The sequence below is a fragment of the Botryllus schlosseri genome, chromosome 16 (assembly GCF_051294905.1).
Source record: "Botryllus schlosseri isolate E-star chromosome 16, Bs_hap1, whole genome shotgun sequence".
Classification (NCBI taxonomy): Eukaryota; Metazoa; Chordata; class Ascidiacea; order Stolidobranchia; family Styelidae; genus Botryllus; species Botryllus schlosseri.
The window spans coordinates 5107866-5133964 of record NC_137251.1 but is presented as its reverse complement, the minus strand read 5'-3'; the positions used below and the strand labels follow the sequence as shown (position 1 = coordinate 5133964).

The window sequence follows — 26099 nt, the reverse complement described above, 5'->3', positions numbered from 1 at the left end:
GCATCGGATATCGGTAAGTATGGGCAAAATTGCACTAGACCACAGACAACACAGGACACTGCCGCAGTCTATGATATGATACACTAAGCACTTGATGAGAAAGTCAAATAGAAAGCATTCTTAGAACCAAATTTTGCTCACGGAGAAATGGCAAGGTAGCACACATGTATAATGGGAGCCACTTGAAATGTTGATGGCCTTCACATGCAATACTGAAAATTAATTAATCAGGGTGTAAACAGCCCGCTCGGATGATATGTTACACAGATACACACACGTCACAACTTGTAAAAATATCAATATCATGCAATATTCGAGCAAATGTGGTAACACTGCAACACAAACTCAGATACAAAATAGTATATTACTGATTGACTCGTATCTGGATTTCAGGATGGACGTTGTTTTAAGGTCACACGTAAATGACTGATGATAGCACTGATCACCTTCCATTGTAAAGCAAATATTTACCGATCAAAATAATGTCGAGGACATGAACTGACAACAATAAATATCCACCACGAGAACGGGGGAAATGCTTAGAGACATTAATAGAGCCAAACGCATCCTTGATGGGACTAGTTGCCTATACAATAAGTCAATAACATTCATTCTAAACTCAAATGATAGACAGGTAACCCAGGTTGATCTAAAAAAATGAACGACTACATAATATCTTTTCAAAGCCAACGTATTCTATAATATCCGAGTTCATGGCTTAATGACCGAGCACAATAGTATCATATGGAGTCATGCTAATGATACGGGTGGGTGGCAAAAGAGGCGTCTACAGAGGTTAAAAATCAACCGTCAGGTTGATTGCAACATTGATGCAAAATTACCAGGTAACTACACAGGATCACTACGGCCGAGTTACTATAAAAAGTAACAGATTAATATCGATTTCATATCGACAATTCGTAAAAGTATAATATCAAGTTAGCTTTCAAAACGAATCTTGTCATGGATTTCAAATTCAAAGTGCAATTAATTGAACAAAAGTTGGCCGGGTATGCATAAAATAAATAAAGGTTACGCAATGTTTTCAATCATCAACACGACAACGTCGGTTGGGTCACAGGACAGCGCTACCGGTTCTACAGCAGCAAACGCGTAATGAATTTCATCAGAAGCATCTCTAATGGGGACATTTGGCAAAATAGTCGTAGCTTACGGCAAGGGAATAAGAAATCACATTATAAACGGTTGTTAGTAAATACAGGACAGCAATGATTTACTCATTGACGAGTATAACGTTTCTGGTGCCAGGCCAGAGGAAACTAATTACATAAGACAATGACTCATCGCCAAAACAGACATAGAAACAACGTGAACCTACAGGCAATGTGTTTCCTCGTTGAGGAATAATTGCACATGCGAAATTTGTTAAAAAACCGACCCATACAATAACAAATTAGTCAAGTATGCCTTCTTCTCTAGGGGACATTGTATCCTCAGGTCTAGGAGTATCGACTACATGTTGACATGCGATCTCTACAGAACGTAATTCAACAACTTCTCGCAAGTACAAGAATTGAGATTTGTAACCAAATTCTGCAATAAAACATAGGTCATATCCGACACATGATCTGTGGAGTGCAGGCCACACTCGCAGTACTCCGTAACAATTTCCAGGCTTGAAATAATCCCATGACAATTCTCAGGCCGATAGCATTAATTGGTCCCAATCACAGTTGCTATACAATTAGAAAGACGCAACACCTTGAGCCTTAAACTCCCTTGACAGGCGACCGCCGTATTACCGAGTGTTTCATAATCCTAGGCCACGGCAACGGCCAATCATATTCGGCCGGAAGAGTGCCGTTGTAACGAATGTTCTCCTCAAAATATCTGAAAATCTTGAACCACCATGTCCTCGACCAGTGGTTGGACTTTGACTGCTGTTTAAGCATCTGCAAAGAGTCACCATGCTAAATTTAGATTGTATGTACGCATACCTCATGTTATTATTACTGACCGTTGAGCTTGCCATTGTGTGATAAGTCCAAAAAAGTCTCGTAGCGACGAGATACGCTACGACAATGTCAACCGTGTAATGATCGTGCGCCAGTAAAATGCTTACGATTCCGGTGGCCGACAGTACCCAACACAACCACCGCAGTTGCCACAAAACCAACGGAGTGTCTGATAAAACAAATAACCGTTTATAAAACCGTGAAATACTTAGATCCACAATGTAGGCGGCTCACATTCTTTTATTGCCAAGTAAGTAACCACTAATATGACGGTGTGCCCGCTGAATAAATAATCACCACACAGGTTGTGGGCGCCTGTTACTGATAATCCGCCTCCCGCTAGCAGCATTACAGCTCGATACACCATCATTCCGATTCTCCCGTGAACCTGACAAAGAAAACACCGGCTCGCGAGAAGTGCTTCAAGTACTCGACGACTGTTGTCAGGCTAGAGTTGGCAACAGCTTTATTTATATTACATTGATCTCGGCTGTGTAATTTCAGACAGACGTTTATTATGGTTTGTCATTATTCATATAATGTGCGATATACACTTCAACTGCGTTGGTTCTTGATAGCTCATTGCAGATTTTCATTTTAAGGACGGTAATGCTGCAGCTGTACAAGCGTACGTACATTAAACGGATATGATTAGAGCATACATTCTAATCCAGGCAGAATATGCGAAATATGGCAGTCTACTCATGGTCCGGGATGCAATGTTCTCAATTCCAACAGAATTTTGGTTAGGCCTACTAAATTAACCAAGCATTTACAAAAGTGTCAAGAATCAGCTTACTAAAATGTTTAGCATCAAATTGTCAGCCTGACTAACGAAATACATTTTCTTTTTCAATCAGACGGTGGCATTATACATCTCTCTGAAGTTCCAGTGACAAGTGTCGATAGTACTTCACAAAATGGTCCCAACCGCGGCAATGGAAAGTGGTGGAATATATCTCACAATTCATAACGAGGATTGACTCTATTCGTGATGTCAAAGCATTTCATTGGGATTCACTCTGCGTACCAAATAATGCCATGAGAAACAGTGGTCTACAAAGTGAAGTAAAAGCTATGCTTTATCGTTAAGAAAATATAGTGAACAAATAATATTTTGATTGCAGGTTTGACGGTAAGGAGATACACAACGTAGTAGACTACGGTTGTCTCGTTCAGAGAGCATATTAACAGCCCATTTTTGTGGTGCCGTTTACAATAAAAGTTGAAAAAATCACTTTCATAACCTAAATGAAGCATCCTTAGACATTCAATAATTTTGGTAGATTTCGCAATAAACAAAGAAGTAAACTTTTTGAACAGTGATTGAAGGCAACGAGCTTCCCCTAGCCTATAAAGTCAATTTTAAACTACTGTAACACATAGTTTACTCGAAGATTGCCATTACACAACGGAGTTGTGGGTGTCTGATAGTGCCGAATGTTCAACCACATCTCACCCGACAAGTGGTTTCGTGACTTGGCTACTCATAGAGAAGAATTGCATGCATAACCGCAAGCAGACAGAACATGAAGTTTGTGTGACATTGTTGCTCGTTAAGTGATAGTATAGTTGATGGATAGCATGGATTGATAATTTGATGCTTTGGTGAGGAAAAGACTATCGCTGGAAACATTTCTAATGCATTGCACATACAACATATATCTCATTATACTGCGGAACTAATAACACTAACAGTAACACTACTTAATAGCACTTAGACAGTGTTTTGTACGATAATATGTTAGCCAATCCCTTGTATGAAGGTAAACTAACTACACAGCATTCAGCTGTTTAGTTTCGACAAACTAATATGCATTGGAGCATTACCTTTGGAGCACAGTGAAAATGTGCGCCTGGAACAGGCAGGGTGGTCACAAGCATAGTTATGGTGCGGTAGATGTACAGCGTCCCAAGAATGAAAAACACCCTTCTAGCAATAATCCACCTGAAAACCAAAATTGGGTCAATAAAATGCGACGACTATTTCAACGGTCTAGCGTCACCTGTGCTTGTGCAAAAGTAATATCAACAAGCAAACGCCGACGAGGATCATGCCGTTAATCTCACACACGTCAAACGCCCATTCGATTCGTCTGGGCACAAAATCAAACGCGATATCGGGCAAAGGCGGGCACGACTCCATCGTTGGCACCCTCTCGTGAACTATTTGCAACACACTAACAGATACCACAAAACCTGAAAAAAGAAATTCGCCGTCACGAGACGATCGTCATCCCCAAGAAAACAGCGCAGGGCCACCTACCAAAAAATAAGTACAGCAGTGCAACCAACGTTTTGAATTTTTCCGCAGGAAATTTTGTCTCTTGTCCGTTTGCGGGAGCGCTGAATTCAGACTGTTCGTTGTCTGAAAAATATACCAAAAGTGAGTTTGCATTGCGATTGAAAATAGTCTGGATGGGTTGGAAGTGGCGCAATGGAAAGTAAGTGTGAAATGAAAGGCTCTTAGTGTCACGGTAAACTGCGTTACTAACTAGGGTAGCGAAGACAGTTTATAATACTACAAAGTTGAGTCGTCTCGAAACAAATTTCTACCAAGTTACAGGACTTCGCGGTTGTGAGCTATCAGAAGTAGACCAGAGAAGTACTTTCATGTAGCGAAAGAGCAAATTACTAAACAAGAATCCAAAATCCTGGACAAAAACAATTGGTGCTAGTCATGTAAGAGCACCCATTTGAAGTCAAGTCAGATAAACTTGAAGTAAAGCAAAATAATGTAGAATATTTCATTGGAAAAAAAATGAAAATGGAGAGCTGAAACTGGTTTAGAATACAAACCACTCGAGTAATATTTGCTGCAAGTAAACATAACCTGCTTGATTCCGACTTGTACTCATTTAGTTAGTTGACGGTCAACAAACTAACGTTTTTTCGAGCAGTTCTAGTTTTAGTTGCGAATTTTGAAAATTCAGCAGTTGTAGTTCTAGTTTTAGTTGCACACTTGAAAAAAAAAAATTGTTGCCGAACAACCAGAAAGCGCGTGTCGTTGTTTTGCGTGAATAGAGATACCGGTACCGGTGTTCTGTTGAATGATGTTTGTGTGCAGCCATTACTAGCTCAGAGTCAACACCACTAACAGTGGCGTAGCCAGCGCATGCATTTGGGGTCGAAATGTCTCCCATTTCAAACTCGAAATCCTGTCCTTGTGAAATGTCGAATCTATGTCTGATATTTCCGATAAAATAAAAACTAATGTGTCGCCTGGGAGAATGAAATCCAGTTAAGAACGGTTCTTAACATTTAATAGCTTGGGAACCCCCAAGTCAGAGGTGGTCAATTAATTATTTTTTTGGGAATGAGAAGCAGGAAATACGTTGGCAGGCTAAGTCAAAAGTTTGCGCTCTATTCTGCGATGCATTAATTTTCGAATGTTGTTAGTTCTAGTTGTGGGTTTTGAAAAGTGAATACTTCTATTTCTAGTTGCGAGTTTCGAGTTTTGAAGAGTGAGTAGTTCTATTTCTAGTTCTAGTTGCGAATTTAGAAAAGTGAGAAATTCTAGTTCTAGTTGCGGATTTTCAAAAGTTGGTAGTTTTTAAAAATTGAGTAGTTCCTAGTTTAGTAATAGTTGTGCTGTTTGAAAATCCAGTAGTTGTACAATTCCAAATTTGGAATTATTTACTAAATAATTTATTAAACATAACATACACGTGAATAAGAGTCACCATCGAATTATACAATGCGGCATTTGAAATTGAAAATACGTCAACTAGGATAAAAAGATTTGACAACTTTTTCGATCTCATGAAACCTATATTAACTGTGCCATAGGAGGATCGTGAATGCACCGCATTTGAGTTCAGAATACATTGAATCCTAGTCAACCAAGTTACAACACAATGAAGTCACCGCTACCATACCACCATTCCATATAATGGCAATGACAACACGCCCTTACAATGGGATATCTCAGAAACATGATTAGTGACTAGGCTAGAGATTATTCAATGTTCTATCATGGTGGCATGCCATTGCTATATCTCCAATTCTTGATACCACTATCCTACCGTGATTTAAGGGCAGATTTGAAGCAGATGGGTTTGGGGATGTTTGTGACGGAAAAGTGGCAACCCGTAGCTAAGAAAACCTAGAGTACTGTTTACTGTATGATTTGAGAATCCCGGATAAATCCAGGGTGCAGATCTTAACACCAAAATATCAGACAGCTGAGACAAGGGAAATCTGGACGTATGGCAACTGACAACCCAAACATAGTCTTTGTATTGAGGCAAATTTTTAGAGTAGAGGCATCCAATCGGAAGAATAGATTCACACTCACCGGGATTCAACAAAGGTATAGTAACACTTGTAAAACGAGCTTGCTCATTTGAATTTGAAGAAGCGTCCATTGTGACAGATTTCTCACGCTTGTGGCAGAAAAATAAAATAACACCTCGGAATGGGAAGTACCGGCACCTGTGTCAGTTCAACAAAGAGAGTTGTGCGTAATCAAAGAAATTGAATTCACATAAATGTTCACAACAAGAACTGGGATGAGAGACAATAGCATAAGCCTTGATCAACATCTCTCGCGTTACAAAGCAATTACCACAAGTCTTGCTTTACTTCAGCAAGGGGTAATTTAAGAAACGAAAATAGGGCGAGAAAAATTGTTCATCATAATAATTAACCAACTCTCCCATACCTTACACACTTTGATAGCACCGTTTACGCGTCCATGCTCCACAAAAACTGCTTGAGGTGTATTGTTTTGAAGACTAGGCCTATTGCTATGCAAGATCTACATTTATCAAAGCTTACTTTAAAAAAATCCATGCGTTACAAAGGGAACAGGACAATGGGAACAGGACAATGGGTGCAAACAAGTCTTGATATAATGATTGGAATTTGAAAACAACTATTCCATCGATTCGCTAGCTGGATGCACGTCACAGGGGCAATGGGGCATGGAAAGAGCCATGCATAATGGATCAATACAATCACAGATGTCCACTCAGCAATGTCAGCATAACTTTTGGAGGACTGCTGTTCCAGTTCACAATACAAACGAACCCTTGCTAAGAATTTTGTTTTAAGATACTCAGAAAAACAGAGATTAAGGTTATTTTATTCCGGGTCGAGAGGGTCCCAAAATAGTACGACCAGCGATCAAGTCGATATTCAATTACATGCATGAGTGACATTTGTCAATTACACTCAAGCTCACAGCCGCGCCGTGAAATGCCTTGACAATACAATGAAATCAAAAGTCAGATAGATTAATAATTCATCTCTTCATCCCATCAGAAAGATGCTGAGACAGGTTTCTGTTGGGGACTATAACATGTGCAATAAGGGTGTTAAAAATGACTTTTTATCTCAGATTGTACTGGCTACTTGATAAAATTGTTAGGTTATCTAATTTCAGCCTACACACAAAATTTGGTTAAATTCCAGCCAGTAGGAGCATTGCTACAAAAGAAGAAAGTTTCTATTTATTATATAAAAACAAATAAAAAAAAATTCAAAAGTTTCTGTTCACCCCATGAAAGTGTTGGCTTGTCTATAGAAACGATGTTCACCAAATTTGACTTAATTCCAACCAGCGGAAGCGGAGTTATTGCCGTCGAAAAATTTGGATTTGAATAAAAGAGTATTTACAATGGGCACACTTATAATAAATAATTAAAGAATTGGTCACCGTAAATACTGTTTCATTGATAATCAAAATTTTTCGACGGCAATAACTCCGCTTCCGCTGGTTGGAATTAAGCCAAATTTGGTGAACATCGTTTCTATAGACAACCTAACACTTTCACGGGGTGAACAGAAAATTTTGAATTTTTTTTATTCATTTCTAGATAATAAATGGAAACTTTTTTCTCCTGTAGCAATGCTCCTACTGGCAGGAATTGAACAAAATTTGGTGCGTAGGCTGAAATTAGGTAGGCCTAACCTAACAATTTTATCAAGTAGCCAGTACAGTTTAAGAAAAAACAGCCCTAATGCGCAAGTGCAAGATCTTCAATTCAACCTCAACTTTGATTTTCTTACTTATGAAAATATGTTACACGTTCGTTTGTTTATACTTGCAGGGCTGGGACAACAATTCGAGTCTACTAGAATCCAAGTTGAGTGCTTTTTTTTTCGAGTAACGAATTTATATACGGTTGGTACTTGAGAGATTTCTTGTTTAGGAATTTTGATACTTTCTTCCCACCGTGGGAGCCTTGAAACCTCGATTTGTAGTAGTATACTAACTAAACATTTAGCAAGACTACGATTATTAATGAAAACAACATTTTAGTGACCAATCCGAAAGCATGGTTACGGAGCTCGAATATCCAACAAAACAAATCATATTATTATCACTTAATGCTGGTAAATATACGGGAAGGCCTATCTAGAATAAAAATAAAAGTTTATACAACAGAAATATAACCGACAATGAGTAAGCAAGATGTGACATCCACAAAATAATATTTCTATGCCAGGAAATGATTTCATGCTTCACGTGTTAAGTGGGAGCGAAAACGGGGAATGAAAACGTCAATTCTAATAATACCACGGGCAACAAGGAAATTGTAACACGAGCCCGAAAAAATATCGATGGAACCAATGAACATGGCACAGATTTTCCTGGGATGAGAGAGTGCATGCAATTGAGACGAAATTGCGTTAGCTAATACATAACCGGTCTTATATATGTGGCTACCGACCATATTGAAGTCACTAACAATTCAATTTTCGGTTTCGAAAAATATTTCATCAAGAACACATGCTTTACAGAACGGTGTGTTATTTGACCGTATTGTCCGACAGTTGGCTGGCTGTGACAATGAAGCATATTACGGCTAAGCTATATTAGGCTGCATGAACAGGCTTTACGACCCGCTGACCAAACTCATGGGCAATATTATACCGAGAACTGAGATTATATACGGAAAGGCACCAAACAACTTTGTAACCATTAATTTTAACGGCGCTGTGACTTTTTGTAAGGTGTTTGCACTATGCTCATTCAGTTCCCATATTATTAATAGTTTACAGCTACTACTTTTAGAAATGCCTATGGCTACACAAGCAATACAAAATTACAATGCCCTTTATAACATCACTGGAAAGCTCCAATCTGGTCGTATTGAAGTTTAGCAACATAAATGGACGTGGTGGCCTGTGATTTGATGTTGATCAAGTGTTTAAAACAGGGTTACCTACTCCTTTCTTGCTCTGTGACTTAATGTTAAGAGAGAAATTTCCACGCGACACCATGAACGGCAATAATGCATATGCATGGGAAGGACATTTGACCAATAAAGGTCAACTGCCTTCTTTGTGAACAACGAATGAAACAACTGCAAAAATCTTGGTCGCATATTGCGTCATCAGGTGTGTTGAACTTCATTTGTATTATATGCCGGCATAAGTGTTGAACGTGTTTCAACCTATGCAAATCAACACTCTATTAAAGCCCTTACCAGAATTGTAAAGTTTGAACTAGCACGATATCAAGTACCCAATTAACCATTGAATCATTGTGATCAAATATAGTCTTTTAGGGAATCTTGCATCAGGCGGTGGCCAGTAACATAGCACCCAATTGCACAAATTACACTATTCACTTCATAGAGTCACAATCGTTGGCCCTTTTCTAACAGAACTTACATTGCATTCAAATAACGAACATGCATGATATTACTTGATAGACAAGAAAGGTCAGACTGCATCTTATTGGTGTCTGAATCTCCATACTTGATCAATACTACCCAACTAGCCAGAGTTGAATATTTCTGGATAACATTTTCTAGATATTGATTTATCTTTCGGTTGCAATACCGTACATTGAAAGGATATGCGTGACTCAAAACAATTTGATAGAGTTTATTCAAATACATGATTGTACTGTGGATTTACAGAGATTCGGAAACGATAGGGCCTGAGTAAAAGTGCCAACTTTTCCGCAATGAAATATTTCTGATGGTTAGATTCAACAGTCCCCAGATCCTGTAAAGAGATAGAATCGAGTACGCTACGTGTCTGTGGGTGACTAGTGCATATGATCAAGTAGCGCGGGACAAACAACCAGACCAGCTAAATAATGCACTGGCCCACAAAAAATACTATGGTATATATCATTTTTGGCTGAATTCAGTAGTCATAACACAGGCCAATGCTAGTATTGTCACTAGTCTTCAGTTTATAAGGCCTTTTAGATATGACGAACTGGGCACACTGGCTTGCATTGGAGTAGCACCACTCTAGGCCTCTAAACATTACGCAATTGCTCTCTTGTGAGCTTTAACACGGCCTTATTTATATTATAGTCACATCACGTCATGTCATACACGGTAGTCAAGCTAAATCTAATCCTATCACAAGCAATTATGGAAAAGGTAACTTGATTCCAGCCCAGAATCAACACCACTACGAGACAGCTTACAATAGTCGGCATGTTTGCATTCAATATGTGTTACATCATCAGCATTTTTCAAACTATTTCAATCAATTCGAAATACCATTGTGATTAAGGAAAAATTCGAAATGACGTGGTCAAGTCAATTAATTTCGTACCTCCGCCTATGCACAGCATGAATAAAAACTAGAATGGTAAAAGGAGGCAATCTTCCCATATGAATCAGTTTATCATCTTATAGCTCAGTTCAGTTTATTATTAAAATTTCATCATTTCAAAACACCACAAGTCTGCGATACAATGACATTGAATACCAGTGGTCTATACTAGTCCCTCAACAGATCTACAATATATCCGTCACTCCAGTAGCGCGATATGCAGACAACCGTCTTCAAACACAATACTATTCTCATAGGTCATTAAACTGCAGCCGGACTTCGAACTCGACCAAAGTGCGGTAACACCCGAAAAGAATCAATCACCGCAGTTCATCATCGGTACATCTGCGCTGCAGTTTCAGAATTACGTCATGCACGAGGAGTTTTGTTTACTACCAGTGCGATTCTCTATCATAACTTTTCATAATGATCGGATAAACTCACAGGTGTCATTACATTCTGTAGTTGAGAAATGATACCGGTTTATTGAGAGACCACTTGTGAGACTCTTTCACAGCAGTACAATTGACGTAAAGCATCACAAGACTGCGATACAATGAAAGGATAGGAAGGTGTCGAAACGACTTGGAGTAGCCTTTGGAATCAGACACCCACCTGGCCTAGGCGACGTGACAAGGAGGAGTACACACAGAACAAAAAATAAAAGAATATAATATAAAAGGAAAAGCGACAATAAGGGGTGGAATGTATTGGAAGGCCAGATCGATATGTCAGGTCGTGGCCCGGTGCACTTGCGGGATAACTAGTATTGATTTATGATGAAAATGCAGGTATTTTATTGAAGTAGCAATAAAGATGGATGTACGTACAGCAGCGTTTAGAAGAAACTGCAACCGTTATATTGCCCAAGTTGCGGCCATGAAAATAGTCGAATAAATTCCTGACAGTCGACGAGCATGTCCACATTCAAGTCGAAATACAAGCAATCACTACTACTTGTGCATCCTCAAGATTACTGGACCACGACTGACCTATCGATCTCGCCTTCCATGACATGCCACCCCATTTTGTCGCTTGCTTTTTTCTATACTATCTTCTTTACTTTTTATTCAGTTTGCATGCCTCCTCTTTACATCGCCTAGGCCAAGGTGGGTGGGTGTCTGATTCCACAGACTACTCCAAGTCGCTTCGACACCTTCCTATCTTTTCATTGTATCGTATTTTTGTGGTGTATTGAACTATAGAATGTAAACATTTACAATCTATAATTGAACTGATAAAATTGCTAATAAACCAATGATGATGACAGAAGTAAACTCCGGAGTCCGGATTCATACGCACATCATATCAAAGCCAAGTTGCGATTGATTAATTTCGAAATTTTGGCACAATCCTACTAACCTTTTAGATTTAGCTATAGATAACTAACCTACGTAGGTTAGTTATCTATAATTTATCAGTAATTGAAATCATTGATGTGTAGCTGATTCCACTGTGGCTCATGCCTCGTGAACACGAAAACGTAAACAAGCATAATGTAGAAAATCACCTGTAGTTGACGATAGGGTTGGTGCTCTCGCTTTACAAATGGGAAAAAAAGTTTGCAAATGGGCAAGGATTTACTGTAGCTAATCGAAATTAGCGGGTTGCGTATTGGTGAGTACTGAGTAGAGTCGCATTTTGGAAAGAACCCAGCATGACGAAAGAGGATGTGAATTTGACGTGAGGGGTCTCCGCCTTCGAGCTTCGAACACACCTTCCTTCACACATCCTGGCTGAAATCATGCGCTCATTATGAACCCACCCGGCCACAAGACAGCAATCTTACCAGTTACCACACTGACTTTATGCAGCACGTACTTGCCTTGTACAGGTACATGTACACTGTACAGGGATTGCATATTAGCATATACACAACCTAGGACAATTTCACCGACCGCATTTCGTATCGACAACGACAAGGAAAGGACGAAGTATATTTTTGTCCTTGATGTTTTTTTGGCATATGCGCCGACTCATGATATACATTCATGCGATCTGTGGATATGCATATACCATGAGTGCATGATGTGCATATGCCGCTGGACAAGGAAGGTGCAGATATATATAGCCTTGTACAGCTTTTTAAGTCTGGCATGTTTTCAAGATTTTCCACCGGTTTTGCAAGTCTGAAAAAGTGTCCTCATTTCAGATTTCCATAATATGGTAGCCCTAGTCTATAATCGAGATGCCAGCAGATCACACCAACCTTTTCGTACTACCCGGAACAGACCGATTTGCTTATGCATCATGTGTGTTAGCTTCTGGCCTATATGCAACCTGGGGCACGAATCTTCCACAAAATAACTGTGAGATAGTAGTCCTAACCCAACATTTGCATCACATATTTTCCAGTATGGTAACAAAACCAAGAATATCGTATAGCCCACTCCCGAGCAATATAGTGACAGAGGCTTGTTTTCATGAGCCCTGCTTACTTGATAAAAGGCCTATGATTGCACAATGCACATTCTTCCACTTTTGCACCAAGTCAGGTGTCACGTAGGCTAAACTTCAAAATTTGATACAAAATTGGTTTATTTATATGAACACGATATCCAAGCGATCCTGATAGTGCATCATCCATTTTAATCGTTGCACCCAATCAATCCCTACTTATTGTTTGGTAGACACCAGGGATGAGGATAACCTGCCAAATGTATAGTTATTCACAAAGTCTCATTCTGTGACATCTCTGTAGTGCATTGTTTATTCATCCTGCCTCACTAATGTAGCAAATTGAATGTGCATTTACATATGCAGAGGAGAATTTCCTGAATCACTGGCTGCGGACAAGCGAACGCATCATGGCATCCGTGGAAGACAGACTTGCAAAGTACAGGAAGGAGAAAGCCAAAGACCACACTCAGATGACATATAAAGGGCCTAGTTTTGTAAAGCCTGTGGGAAGACCGCGGAGGTCTGTATGGAATGATTTCAGAAGATTTATCACCAAGCGCATGGAAAACTCCACAATAATTAATAGACTAGGCGACATCGTCCCAACATTACCAGTGCTCGGCTGGGTTCTTTTTCTGAAAGTCCTCCTCTGGTCGATTCTATTTGGATTATTCATTGAAATTGAATTTGGCGCAGTCTATGTATTGCTGTCTGCGTTCTACTTCATCTACACAAACACGGGCACAGGAAAAAAACTGAAAAACGAACCAAGCGCGTACTCGGTTTTCAATCCGAATTGTGAGAGGATACAGGGATCTCTCACAGCCGAGCAGTTTGAGAGCGAAATCGGATATCGCAGCGTCCGATGACGTATGAACAATTGCACGTGTGTTAAAATTTAGATCATAGATATATTGATCATGTTTAGCAGGACCTTGGTGCAATGTGGATATATTTTTTGACCTGAAATACAGGCTTTTCATTCCCAGTTCCCATTTCCTATGCAACAACAGAGTTCATACACAACAAAAGCTTATAAATGGAAGGCCAATAGGCTTAGAATTTAAGAGGAAGAGTGACATTTTTTCAATCATGAAGATACACAGTGAACATATATCATGCTGTCGAAGATTGGGAGGGATTGCAGCCTTTCGTGTCTAGGTTACACTAACGCCTGCAGTATTTTCTTCTCATTAGTCGTGGTTAACATTGAGACAATTCACTTGTACAAGATATAGATGTGTATAATTTCATACGATAGTCATTACAAAATAATCATCAGAAAAGAGTATCGGTATAAAAATAAAGAGCTTTGCTACAATAAAATTCATCAATCTACCACAGTCTATACGAAATACTTCTACAAGTAAATAAACACAATCTTACATCATAAATCAGGCACAGCTTTCAGTTCGCTTGTATTAGCGTCAAGCACCAATTTAACGCCCCTTGGAGAGGTTGCACTAGGAGAGTCTGTCATAAATCTAAGGTCTATGTCCGAGTTTCTTGGGGGCATCGCGCCCCATGCACGAATCGGTTCCGACTGCTGTTTAACAGGCACATCGTACATTGCTGGGCTGGCCAACAGCTCTTTTGCGCTTCTGTACGGAATATCCGGCACGTAAGAAGGCTCGAAATCGTAGCCGAAACGTTTGGAGACGTTCCGCAGTTCCTCTTCGACCCTGGTGTTGACGGAACGATGCCACGTGTCTCTAAGCGGGACATTGGGTAGCTGCGGAGGTATAGTCGGATCATTCCTGTGCTGGAACGGGACGTCAGTTCCAATCGTGCCTTTCTGCGGTATATGCGTCGACACCAGTCCCAGGACAGTGTTGAGTTTGTCATCGACCGATTTCAGATACTGCATCACGTCCGACGTGACGAATTCGGAACCCCCTCTGTCAGAAGCCGGATACGGAACGCTGCTGGGCCGTTGCTGTTCCGCGAAAGACGGCCGAGCGTCCAGCGCCACGTCTTGCCGCACAAAGCCCTCTTGAATTCGTCTCAGCAATTCCTGCGTCTCCGTGGACACAGTTTTACGTTCCTTATGCCAATCCCTGGTTTCGAACGACTTTCGAGCTGCGGTCCTTTGATTTTGTAAGAAATCACGAGCGCTTTTAACGCTGTTCTTTTCCTCTTGAGACGACTGGTTTCCATAGAAACGTCGGTAAAACTCTGTTTGTTCGCGATGAATATCGGACGTCGCTGGCTTGAACATTTCTTCGTTACCCCCGTTCAAATCTAAATCTGTCATGTGAAGTCTTGAGTCCGCATCTTTCACAATATTTTCCGACACGCCCGGTTCTCTCGTGATATGTTCTTGGCTGGTTTTACGTCCCGTCTCTTGCGTTCTCGATTTTAACGACGCCATTTTGTCCTCGTTCCTCCTACTGAGCCTGGAGATCTCTTCGTTCTGCGAGTCAAGATGCGCTCGCCTTGTGTTTAACAATTCCAAATCGTTCCGCAACTGCGACATCTGCGCCTGGTACTTGTCTACCAGCGTGTCTTTCTTTTTCAACAATTCCTGTTCCAAACGGTTCAAATCCGCTTTCTGCTCGTAATCCGCCTTTGCTTTGAGACGTTCCTTTTCCTTCCTAGCCTGCAGGTCGCACTCTTCTCTCAAACCGTTCATTCTGACCTCGTGCTTCGACCGTAGCGCTTTAATCTGATTCTCATGCTCAGCGGCAAGTTGGCGGACCCTATCGGCAAACGTTTCCTCCATGACAGCGGTTTTCTCAATGTGGCCGGCTTCCGCGTCCAACCTCAGCCTGTCGCTCGTGTGTTCGCCACTGCCAATTCTATGCGTCGAGTCTTTTTGCAGACGGAGTTTCTCGGTCTCAAAATCATCGACGCTTTTCCCGACAAGTTCTTTCAATTCGGCATCGTGCCGGGATTTCAACCTTCTCACCTCTTCTTGCTTGTCTTCGTCTAACTGTGACCGTAAATCAGCCAATTCCTTGTCAATTTTCCTCTTTTCTTCACCGACCCGGCTTGCTTTGTCTGCCCGAAGCTTTGCTAATTCCGAAGACAGGCCTGCAGCAGCCAGGTCGATTTCCGCCCTAATTTTATTGGTCTCTTGGGCTGCTTCGCTTTTTAGCTTCTGCCTCGTCCTGGTGAGAGAATTCGCGTGTTCCTCTCTCAATTTCGATTCCTCCTCCTCGGCGTCTTCCCGTAACTGTCTTCGCAGCTCTTCCAATTTCTTCTTGTGTTCATCCTCTAGTTTAACCTTCTCGAATTCGAATTTGTCTCGTAGAGATTTCGTTGCTGTTTCCACGGCGACTGCGTAATCGAATTTTGGCTGTCCAGGCTCGTCGCTGTCTATTTGGTCGTCACTATTATCCGAGAGTAAAGCCTTGATATTTTCCTTGGTAGGTGCATCTAGTACCGGGTCCTCGACCTTCTCAGAGATTTTTCCACCTCCCAGTCTGTTTTTCTGTTTGTTTTCATCAGAATTCGACGAGACAATCATATTGTCAATGTCGGATGTGATCTCATCGGAATCTTCATCTTCCGATTCGCGATACTCGACTACAGACTCTTCCAAATCCTTAGTCTTCAGTTTTTCAAGCTGAATCCGGCCGATTTCTGCTCCCAGCGTGCTGCCAATAGTCCCAGTGGCACCAAAAGCAGGTTTGAGGTCTTCTACACTGCCTAGATTAGCACCCAAGAAGGGACTCAAGCCTGGGTTACGGCCGATGGGAGATAACATCCCACTCCCTTGACCCGGTTTATCCAAACCCTTCAATGGCTTGAGAGGCTTTCCGCCATCTAAAGATTGCTTTTTGCCTTTGTCCTTTTTCTTCTTTTTCTTTTTCACAGTTTCAGACTTTTGCGGCATATTTTTCAGCTTCTCTCTCTCTCTGACGACCATCGCTTTGTAGTGTTCGTCGCAGGGGTGATCCCAAATGCTGTCACCAGTTTCAAAATTGAAATAGTATATATCTCCGCTGACGTCTTGACAAGGTTTCCAATTAGGGGGCAATGGGGCATTTATCCCCTCTTTGGCGATCCACATGAGATCTTTCTCGTTTTCCGGGACAAGCCCGATGACCCGGGCATATTCGTTGATTTCGTCCTGGGTCGGCACGTAGTTTTCATCGTAGTCCTCCTCCAAGATTATCTGTCCACCCATCATCTTGAAGTTTTTGTGTAAAAAAAATAGCAAGGCACTATTAATAGGAAGAACAATTCATCTGCACAATAAATACAGTGATAATGTTAATAATTTTATATACCATTCACAAACATTAGTGTGGCAATTACGCTATGATTGGAGTTGAACGAAGGAAATGCATCTAAACAATACTGGCAAGTCACTGATAGTAAGTAACTGTAGGCAAAGCGCCGGGTTCATATAACTAATGACATAGAGCATTGGTTACCAAACTTTTTCACTCCATGGACCACTTTGGCCCAGTTCCTCAAGAAAAAACTGGTTGACGACCAAAAGGTGCCCGACTATGATGTTTTAGGACAGGGTCTCAAACTCAAATGTGCTCGCCAGCCAATTTACTAGTTTTTGATGACGCCACGGGCCACAGCATATATACAGTATTCAATGTATTTTGAAATAGGCCTTATTTGACAGGATCAAGTTTTCAGATTGTCTTCACACATTGGGCAAAAGTGATTTACTATACAATTTAAGCGTAGCAAAGAAGAAATAAAACGCAGTTATAAATATTTATGAATAAAATTGCAGTTGTACTTGGTAGAGCGTGAGCATTAGGGGTGTTTGCTGAGTAGCCGCTGGTTTCGGGAGCAATTTTAGAGTGAATTTCAACTTTTCAAATCTGAAAAAACATATGTGGCACTCGAATACTGTCAAATACTTGATAATGCGAAATTTTGATGCGAGCCGCACAAAATGTTCTCGCGGGCCACGCGTTTGAGACCCCTGTTCCACAAACTTTTTTTAAAACGGCAGCACAGTTTTGCAAGCAACCACTTGCTAGTTCCAGCTCAATTTATCTGTTGTTTACTGCTCAAGGTTTTAATTGATGAATTTGGCATGTTTTTCCACCATGGGGCATTGACTAAAAATAGGTTGATACTTTCACTAGCGGCCTCATTATGATGGAATTAGCAGTCACTTTTTCCGATTAAGAGCAGCTCAAGTCCAGAGGTCACATTATGGGCACCCCTTATCTAGCATACAAAATGTATATTATACATATACATAGCAGGTGAACCCAGGTGACTCTACATCGCCGATCTCCGCCACACAAGCATGAAATTCCCCAAGGTTGGCAAACTCTGACATACACCATGCCACCACAGGTACATAGCTGTCTCACAAAAAACAATTTTCTTATATCGAGTAAAATTGCCTGATAGGTCGGGCGATATGATTTGAATGGATATTTCCATCGAGTTCAAAGAATCAATGACTTCGATTCAATGATCTGATGACACTGATTAAACATTATCGATCCACATCATGATTAAAACATTACAGATCCTAACCAGACTTTGTCGGTGGTGGGACAGTAGGACCATAGTATTTGCCGATAGCAATGAAAGGCAATGTGGTGAAATATATGATAAAATTAAACAAATAGGATTGTAATAGCTTCCTCTATTTACACCCCGTGTGATACGGCGCATACGATTTAAAGTCTCGAAAAGTGGGAGGCAGACCGTTATTGAGATGCTTCCCACATTTCTGACAGCTGTCCGTCATCAGGCCTTTGTGGCTTTGCAACCAAGCCATCACAAATCTCGGTTTCAAGTCCATTTGGACGTGTAGATACTGGTCAACGTAAAGCAATGCGGAAGAAGCGTGGTCCGATATGTGCCTCATACATTCAAACCGCGACGGCGTGAACATATCCGGAGTGTCCACGTCGAAAACATCTTCCCCTAGTCCACGGACGATCACTTTCTCAATCATCAAACCGCGAAAGAGAATCAACGCGTACAAGACTTTCCCCACGGTAACGTGCAGTATCTTAGTCGAGCCTTGGCTGTATATCATCTTAATAATCAAATCGCTGAATTGCCGCGGCAGAGTGTTGGCCATGTAACTCTCCACGTGCGCCGCGTTCACAGAGTGGGGCTTCATTTGCTGGGCGGGGTTTGTCGAGCCGCGACGGGCGCGGGCGATTGAAATCGCGGAAGTGGACAAGGTGCGTTTGTACATGGGCACGAGACTGGACGCGATCTGTGCGCGGCTGTGTAATTTCGTGTACCACTGGTACGCTAGTAACGTGTCTTGAAAAAGATTGTTCTCATCGGCGTCGCCTTCCATGCATAAATTCCCGGCGGGACCCAAAGCCGCGTTCCCAACGTCTGGCATTGTCGACATCGAATTGCCCAACTTCTCGAGTTCGCTAAAGTCCTTGTTAACGGCCACGAGAAGATCTTGAAACGTTTGCAGAAACTGATTCTTCCCTTCTTCGCCATTGATACCGTCACGCAGAAACTCAAACACGTTTGCTACCGTGGTACGCAGTTGCTGTGTTGCGTTAATGGCATGTTGAGAGTGTGATAAAAATTGCTTCGCTTGGCTATAATCCGCCATTACGTCAGATTAGCCTATTTATCGAAAGTCTACACCTAGAAAAAAGAAAATAGCATTGTAAACCGTTCAATAAACAACAATTTAACAAATCAGAACCGGCAACTTCAATGTCGCGCATGATGTACTCAATTTGCAGTGTATAATCGAATCCCGTACAAGTTGCTATCACACAGACGACTTCACAAGGCAGTCTACTGCAAAGAATTGGAGGAATGATTTCAGATATGGGCAGTGTCATTCACATTATTGTGCAGTTGAGCACACAGCCAAGTACAGCATAGTAGCATTAATCTTTAAAATCGAATATGCATCACGAGTCAATAATGGTAGTCAATTCGCAGCTAGCAATCAAATGAACCCACATTGTTGTCGGCCATTTTTACAGTACAGGAGGCGTGCGGACATGGTAAGATCCAAGATCGAATCACGTAATGCACTAGTTCTTTTCAAGTTTTATGATTGAGATAGTAAACTTACGGTTTGTACTTAACGAACACAGGTCACAATTATCATAATATTTCTTTACTGCATGGTGGCACAAATATAAGAACGCTATGAAATGATGGCACAAGAAAACCACATTCCCTTTTGAACATGGAACCAATTCTGTGGGGCATTGACCAAACATCTGTACACAGTTTCCCCAAGGCCTAATATTTCAAAAGAAAATTCCAGAAGAATACATACAATTAATGGGCAGCAGTGGGATCGGACAATATAGACAGAATACAAACAATAAAAATGGAAACCTTTATAACGTGGATACTGGACATCCTTCTGCACGACTTTTGACAGCGAACAACTGGTACACTCGCTCAACCGTGGACTGCATCGTCCTCCACAAATTCCTTGGCTTCGTCCTTCGTGATTGTACGCACGAGAGACACTTTATTTCTATACATTACTCCGTAAAATTTATCAGCAGCTTCCAGTAATTCAGGTCTGAAAGTTGTGGTGATAAACTGCGCCGACTGACTCAATTCCTTGATCATGTTGGCCACCGAGGCCCTGTGAGCCGGGTCCAGGGCCTGGTCGATCTCGTCAAACAGGTAGAATGGTGCTGGGTCGCATTTTTGAATTGCGAATATCAGAGCCAAAGCCACGAGCGATTTTTGGCCCCCGGAAAGCTGTTGCATCTCTTTAGTCTCGGCGGCTTTACCGCTGAAAGATACCTTGATACCCACGCCTACAAATTGATCTACAATCGACGCCGGCTGTTCCGATTGGGAGCTAGCATCCCCGTCACCCACGTGGTGCTGTGTCTCCCCCTTTTTCATGATAAGCGTCGCTTTCCCGTTGGGCACAAGCCTGACAAAGACATCGCTGAAATTCTTCGACACCTGCCGAAACGTAAACTGTATCGCCTCATACTTCTGCTGCTCCATGTGATCCATCAGATTTAAGATCGCCTGCTTGCCGCGGTACACCTCGTCTTTACGCCCGAGTAATTTCTCTCTCTGCTCCGAAAATGAGACAAATTGATCGAGCGCTTTCTTGTTGACGTGCGAGTACTTTTTCAGTTCCCGATTGCATTCATCAAGCTTCTTCATTAGCGAACGGGTGCTGTGTCCTTGGTACTTGTTGAAAGCGTCCTGCGGGAGAGATCCAAGGTCGCTGATCTTTTTCATGCTCTCATCGCGCTTCTTAATCAGCATGCTCTGCTTGTTCGTGACTTTCTCCAGTTCCCGAGCATCGTCTGTGATCTTCTCCCTCAAGTCGCGTTCCTTCGACCTCAAATCCTCCACTTTCGCGGACAAATTCCCTTGCTGCCTCTCGAGCGAGATGATATCGGCCTCCAGCTCCTGAAGTCTAGAATCCGTGTTGGACAGCTTCTCCTCCGTAATCTTCCTGTCGTTCTCGGTCTGCTCCAGCTTCTGCGTCCTCACGTCCACCGAAAGCTCCTGCATCTCCTGCACGAGCTGATCCTTCCTCCTCATCAGGTTATCCTCCAGCAAGTTTTGCAGGCTGGTTTTCTTCCCTTCCAACCGCACGCGGAGCTGCACCGCGTTTTTGTGCGACGCGGACAGCTCTTTGATGACATCGTTCAAGCTGTCGACTTCCATTTGATCCTCCGCCGTAAGCTGAGAAAGCAAGTTCGTTCCGACTTCTTCCTGCAATGATTTCTCTGTGGACTTCAAAGCGTCGCAGTGCGTCTGCAAGGCAGCAAGCGAGCGTTCTTTCGGCTCCAAAGCCCTTTGCGTAGCCTGCAGCTGCTCCTTCAACATCCTAACGTCAGCTTTCATCTTTTCGAAGACATCTTTATTCTTTTTATTTCTAGTCTCCAGTTTCTGTAAGTCATCCATAACCTTAGTGCTTTCCGCTTCCAGTTTCTGTTGCTGCGCCTTATTCTCCGCAATCTCAGCCTGCTTATCTTCGAGCGACGCCAGGAGCGATTGTTTCCCCGAATAAAGTTCCAGTCGAGACTTCCTGTTATCCACATACCCACCTGTCAGAGCTCCACGTCGCGACACCTGGTCCCCTTCCAAAGTCACACAATCCAACTGATGAGCCCGAGCCAACTGCGTGGACACTTCCATGCTGCGACAAATCAGAGTCTTCCCAAACACGTACTTAATCGCGACACCGTAATCGTCAGTAAAATGTAGCTTGTTAATCATCGGTATGGCGTCGGATGTTTCAGGATATTGCACGTCGCGCACTTCCAATTTATTCAAGGGCAAAAACGTGACTTCGCCCTGAAAGTTCTGCCTGTTCATCTCGTTCAGATATTCAGTCCCGACGCGATCTGTGGTCACAATATGATTGAAAAGCTTCCCGCCGGCAGTGACTTCGACGCATGTGAAAAAATTCTTCGAGCACCTAAAATTTTCTATCAGCATGCCTTTGTAGCCATCAATAAGGTGCTGGTCGCCGCGGTTCACGAATATTTTCATCACTTTTTTGATGCTCTCAATCCCATTCATGGCTGCTTTACCTATTATCGAGTTAAGATTGTGTTCTTTCGCTTTTATCTCGCTCGAAATCGAGTCCAGTTCCTGCATCAGTTTCGACTCGTCACGCCACAAACGTTGACGCTGACCCTGCAAGTCGTCCTTGACACGTTTCAAATTAGTCGCCTCCCGGCTCAGAGTGTCCATCCGAGTTTTGTGTTCCTGTATCCCCACGTTCTTCTCGGATATGGATTTCTGCAGAGCTTCCTGGTCCCTTTGACACTTGCTGATTTCTTCTTGCAGATTCTTGATTTGGGTCATTTTATCGCTGACCCCGCGTTCCAAAGTTCGCAGCTCGCTCTGTATCCACACGTCACGTTCTTCACGTGATCTGAACTGATTTCCGCGGCCTTGCTTGGCAAACAGTTCTTTTCTTCTTTGCTCTGCGACTTTCAGTTCTTTCTCAGAATCTCTCTCTTTTCTGACTATATCTTCGTATTGAGGAACAATCGTGGCTAACTCATCATTTTTCTTGGCGATACGATCATTCATTTCCACTAATTCGGCTTGCGCCTGCTCCAGTGATTTACGATCTGTCTCCATTTCTTCACGCAAATCCGTGCAGCTGAGCTCAAGCTGCGCTTTCTTTTTGATTAGCTCCTGCCTGTCGGAGGACAACTGGTCTTTTTCCTCGGTCAGCTGATCGATTCTGGTGTTTACACGGGAAAGCTCCTTTTGGGCGTCTTTAGTGCGGCGTTGCGCGTCTTCTTGCTGTTGTCTCAAATGTCTGGTTTGCAGAGAGCTGTTTTCTCTTCTGTTCGACAAGTTATCTAACTTTGACTTTGTCTCGCTTAATTCCAAGTTGTATATCGTGTATTCGAGACCACGTCTAGTTTTATCCCACTGTTGATACTGAGCCAGTTCTTCTTTCTCTTCCTGCAAAGTGGTCAGGCGATCTTCGATCATGGTCAAAACTTTTTCTATTTCCGAGAGTCTTGAATCGGACTCCTTCATCAAAGTCTCGCTCTCCGCCCGTCTTTCATCGTACACTCGAGTACCTGCGACTTCACGCAACAACCGTAACCTATGGGAGTCGGGAGCAGTCGCCATTTGATTAATCTTGCCTTGTTTGACGATGTAATAAGGGTTGCTTCTCGAAAATCCGGCAGATTCTAACAGATTAAGGACGTCGCCTTTAGTGACCATTTTCTTATCGAGAAAATACTGATCTTTTTTCGAACCGATCACACGGCGTAAAGTCACCTCCTCTTTTTCAATCGGAAGTCTGTTGTCGGAATTATCGAAAACTATTTCCACACAGGCGGAAATCACACGCGCTCCGGTGCCTTCGTGGAGTAGCTGTTGGCGTTGCTCGGCTCGCAGATTTGTGTACTCGTCGCTGAAAACGAATTGAATGGCGCTGAAGAAATTGCTTTTTCCCGATCCATTCCGGCCGACGATGATGTTGTGACGGGAGCTGAAAGGTTCGATTTCGGTCGATTCGCGATAACTTCGGAAGCCCTGTATGCTCACGCTTTTTATGTGCATGATTGTACGAAATATCGGAGTACGTGGCTTATACTGAAACACGAGAACATAGACTTAGAACCACAGACTACACACGGAACACATTTGGTACATCCAACAAGACTATACATCACGGGTTAATCAAATTTGTTCTCAACAATGCCAACAATGTCACCAACTATGCTACTTGAGTATTGTAGAATTAGAATCATAGCTACAAAAATTTGTCTAAATTACATTCAAAGAAAGAAAAACTGGAAACTAGATTAGAATCATAATGAGAACATATCCTCCCTGGAAAACCAAACAGTCTTATCGTCAGTTGTGAAAATTTAGACTTTGACCATATAATTAAGACATAAACCAGCGTTGTTTTCAATTTACATGAAAATTCAAGTTCAAATGTCCGCTTCACTAGAAATTCATGCTATTTAGGATCTTGAAACCCAGTTAAAAAGACAGATTCAAGTACAAACAGTGATAGAAGTAAAAATTATAAAATACGAAAAGTGGATATTAGAGAGTTTGGTTTTCCAGCGACGATGTAGAAACAGTTCACAAATTACTTTAGAATTAGATTACCATCATTTCGCTCTAATCATAGTCTTTGAACAACTGGAATTATCTATAGTTCTCCAATTGTGACTCCAGCAACTATTGCATTATTCTACTTGAGTAGCCTAGCAGGCGCATGGCTTGGAAGGTCGGGTATCGACACCCCACCCATTTCAGATTTTAGGACGTTATATATTTTTGGTCTTGTTATATTTTTATGTATTTTTGTCCACAACTACTCGTTTGCTAATTTCTTTTGTGAATGTAATTGGGACACATGGTGTGGGCCTACCTATAGTTATATTGCAAGTCACGTAGACCAGTTGTCGACATTGACCGTTAATAGATACATCCCTACTTCAGCATTCCAAAATCATAAACGTTACTTAACTACATCAGAGATAGTCAGCAAGAAATTACTTCTATTTTCTCAAAGTACTCAAGTACTGTTTACTTTTACTTGGCCGTTTTTTGGCAAAACTACTTTTTCAAAGTAGGAACTATATAGTTTTGGGGTTCACATCACTTTTACGAGGGAAATTGTCATGTCAACTACGCCCAAATGCCAATGTACCACGGTAGCTATTTTTGATAATTGCACTGATTTCTAGCATCATTAATCATTCTGTGTTAGTTTTGAAGATACATCCAGCAATTTCAAAAGTATTAGCTTTTGATTGACTACTAAAAGTATATAGCTTTTCGAAACATCTTACTTGAGTAGGCCTATACCTTTCCTTCAGACCTTCATTTTATACTTTCACCTCGTTGAAGTGACTTCACTTCAAGTAGTTTTGACATGTCTTGGAAATTGTTACTTGTACTAAGCAATTGATGAAAGTTTATTGAGTACCGTAGGCTATGATTAGCTCAATTGTCAGTGGGTATAAAGTATGGCAGTAGGTATACTTATAGTTCCATAAATCGAAGTATTTAAGGGTGAATTGTTCACGGAACTGGTTTTACGTTTTGTCAAGCCAAGGTATAATACAGTTTTCACATATAACAAACTAAACATAGAGCTTGTAGCTCGAATATTACAATCAAGCGCAGAGCATGAACGTTGATTTAAAGAACAGTATCAGTAGAATTATTATATAATCACGCCATGTTAATACCTAACACTGTTAAGCAGTGCCAGTATAATAAACCTGATATATTGAGCATAAAAAGTTTCTCAAATCAACATCTTTGAAAAAATTCCAAGCAAATTCAATCAAAGGCACACATATACGGCAAGATTACAACAATCGATCGGTAATACGTTGATTCGAAATTACTGTCAGAAAATTGAAATCATATAACAATAAAAACAATGTAGGAATATTCATAACTTTTCAGTTTTCACCCAATAATTGTTTGTTCGAACATTTAGCCGCCAAACGCCTGACTCGGTGTTCGCCATCTAGCGGAAATTGCCATTGGAGATGTATACGAGGCCATTTGTACCGGTTGTACCGGCATTTTCATGCTAGTAGCAGGGGTCGTCAAAGTAGTCAGATACTCAATTACAAAAGTAACACCATGAATTTCTATTCTTACAATTACAACTATAAGTAGTGATTTCTGACCCGTTTCAAAACTACTTCAAGTGGAAGTAGAAAAGGTGATCCCAAAAGTACTCAAGTAAGTAGTTTCAAAGGACAAATTTTATCAAGAGTTACATACTTCTGGCAGGTAAACGAAGGCAACTACTTT

General features: G+C 41.6%; 5 protein-coding genes across 5 annotated transcripts; 1 reads left to right on the top strand and 4 right to left on the bottom strand.

The window, feature by feature from the left end:
* Positions 1-857: 857 nt before the first annotated feature.
* Positions 858-6778, bottom strand: LOC145458932 (phosphatidylcholine:ceramide cholinephosphotransferase 1-like). Its single transcript, XM_080337445.1, has 8 exons — positions 6640-6778; positions 6274-6410; positions 4243-4344; positions 3983-4175; positions 3807-3924; positions 2211-2364; positions 1979-2145; positions 858-1913 (listed from the first exon to the last, which is right to left on the bottom strand). The coding sequence occupies exons 2-8, from the start codon at positions 6341-6343 to the stop codon at positions 1731-1733; spliced, it is 987 nt and encodes a 328-aa protein (XP_080193571.1). The 5' UTR covers positions 6344-6410; positions 6640-6778; the 3' UTR covers positions 858-1730.
* Positions 6779-12085: 5307 nt separating this feature from the next.
* On the top strand, positions 12086-13894 carry LOC145458327 (SAYSvFN domain-containing protein 1-like). Its single transcript, XM_080336661.1, has 2 exons — positions 12086-12122; positions 13269-13894. The coding sequence occupies exon 2, from the start codon at positions 13313-13315 to the stop codon at positions 13772-13774; it is 462 nt and encodes a 153-aa protein (XP_080192787.1). The 5' UTR covers positions 12086-12122; positions 13269-13312; the 3' UTR covers positions 13775-13894.
* Positions 13895-14128: 234 nt separating this feature from the next.
* LOC145458324 (uncharacterized) lies at positions 14129-17047 on the bottom strand. The gene has a single exon (XM_080336659.1). The coding sequence runs from the start codon at positions 17038-17040 to the stop codon at positions 14293-14295; it is 2748 nt and encodes a 915-aa protein (XP_080192785.1). The 5' UTR covers positions 17041-17047; the 3' UTR covers positions 14129-14292.
* Positions 17048-17097: 50 nt separating this feature from the next.
* On the bottom strand, positions 17098-19428 carry LOC145458326 (mediator of RNA polymerase II transcription subunit 27-like). Its single transcript, XM_080336660.1, has one exon. The coding sequence runs from the start codon at positions 19426-19428 to the stop codon at positions 18484-18486; it is 945 nt and encodes a 314-aa protein (XP_080192786.1). The 3' UTR covers positions 17098-18483.
* Positions 19429-19463: 35 nt separating this feature from the next.
* On the bottom strand, positions 19464-24886 carry LOC145458323 (structural maintenance of chromosomes protein 3-like). Its single transcript, XM_080336658.1, has one exon. It carries the CDS (start codon positions 23865-23867, stop codon positions 20244-20246), a length of 3624 nt encoding a protein of 1207 aa, XP_080192784.1. The 5' UTR covers positions 23868-24886; the 3' UTR covers positions 19464-20243.
* Between the last annotated feature and the right edge of the window lie 1213 nt (positions 24887-26099).

Coding starts and splice junctions, on each gene's coding strand:
- LOC145458326 (XM_080336660.1), bottom strand. CDS start 19,428: ATGGCGGATTATAGCCAAGCGAAGCAATTTTTATCACACTCTCAACAT.
- LOC145458323 (XM_080336658.1), bottom strand. CDS start 23,867: ATGCACATAAAAAGCGTGAGCATACAGGGCTTCCGAAGTTATCGCGAA.
- LOC145458327 (XM_080336661.1), top strand. CDS start 13,313: ATGGCATCCGTGGAAGACAGACTTGCAAAGTACAGGAAGGAGAAAGCC.
- LOC145458932 (XM_080337445.1), bottom strand. CDS start 6,343: ATGGACGCTTCTTCAAATTCAAATGAGCAAGCTCGTTTTACAAGTGTT. Junction 2,365..3,806: donor ATTTTCACTGTGCTCCAAAG/GTAATGCTCCAA, acceptor TTTCTTTGTCAG/GTTCACGGGAGAATCGGAAT. Junction 2,146..2,210: donor TTACTTGGCAATAAAAGAAT/GTGAGCCGCCTA, acceptor TTGTTTTATCAG/ACACTCCGTTGGTTTTGTGG.
- LOC145458324 (XM_080336659.1), bottom strand. CDS start 17,040: ATGATGGGTGGACAGATAATCTTGGAGGAGGACTACGATGAAAACTAC.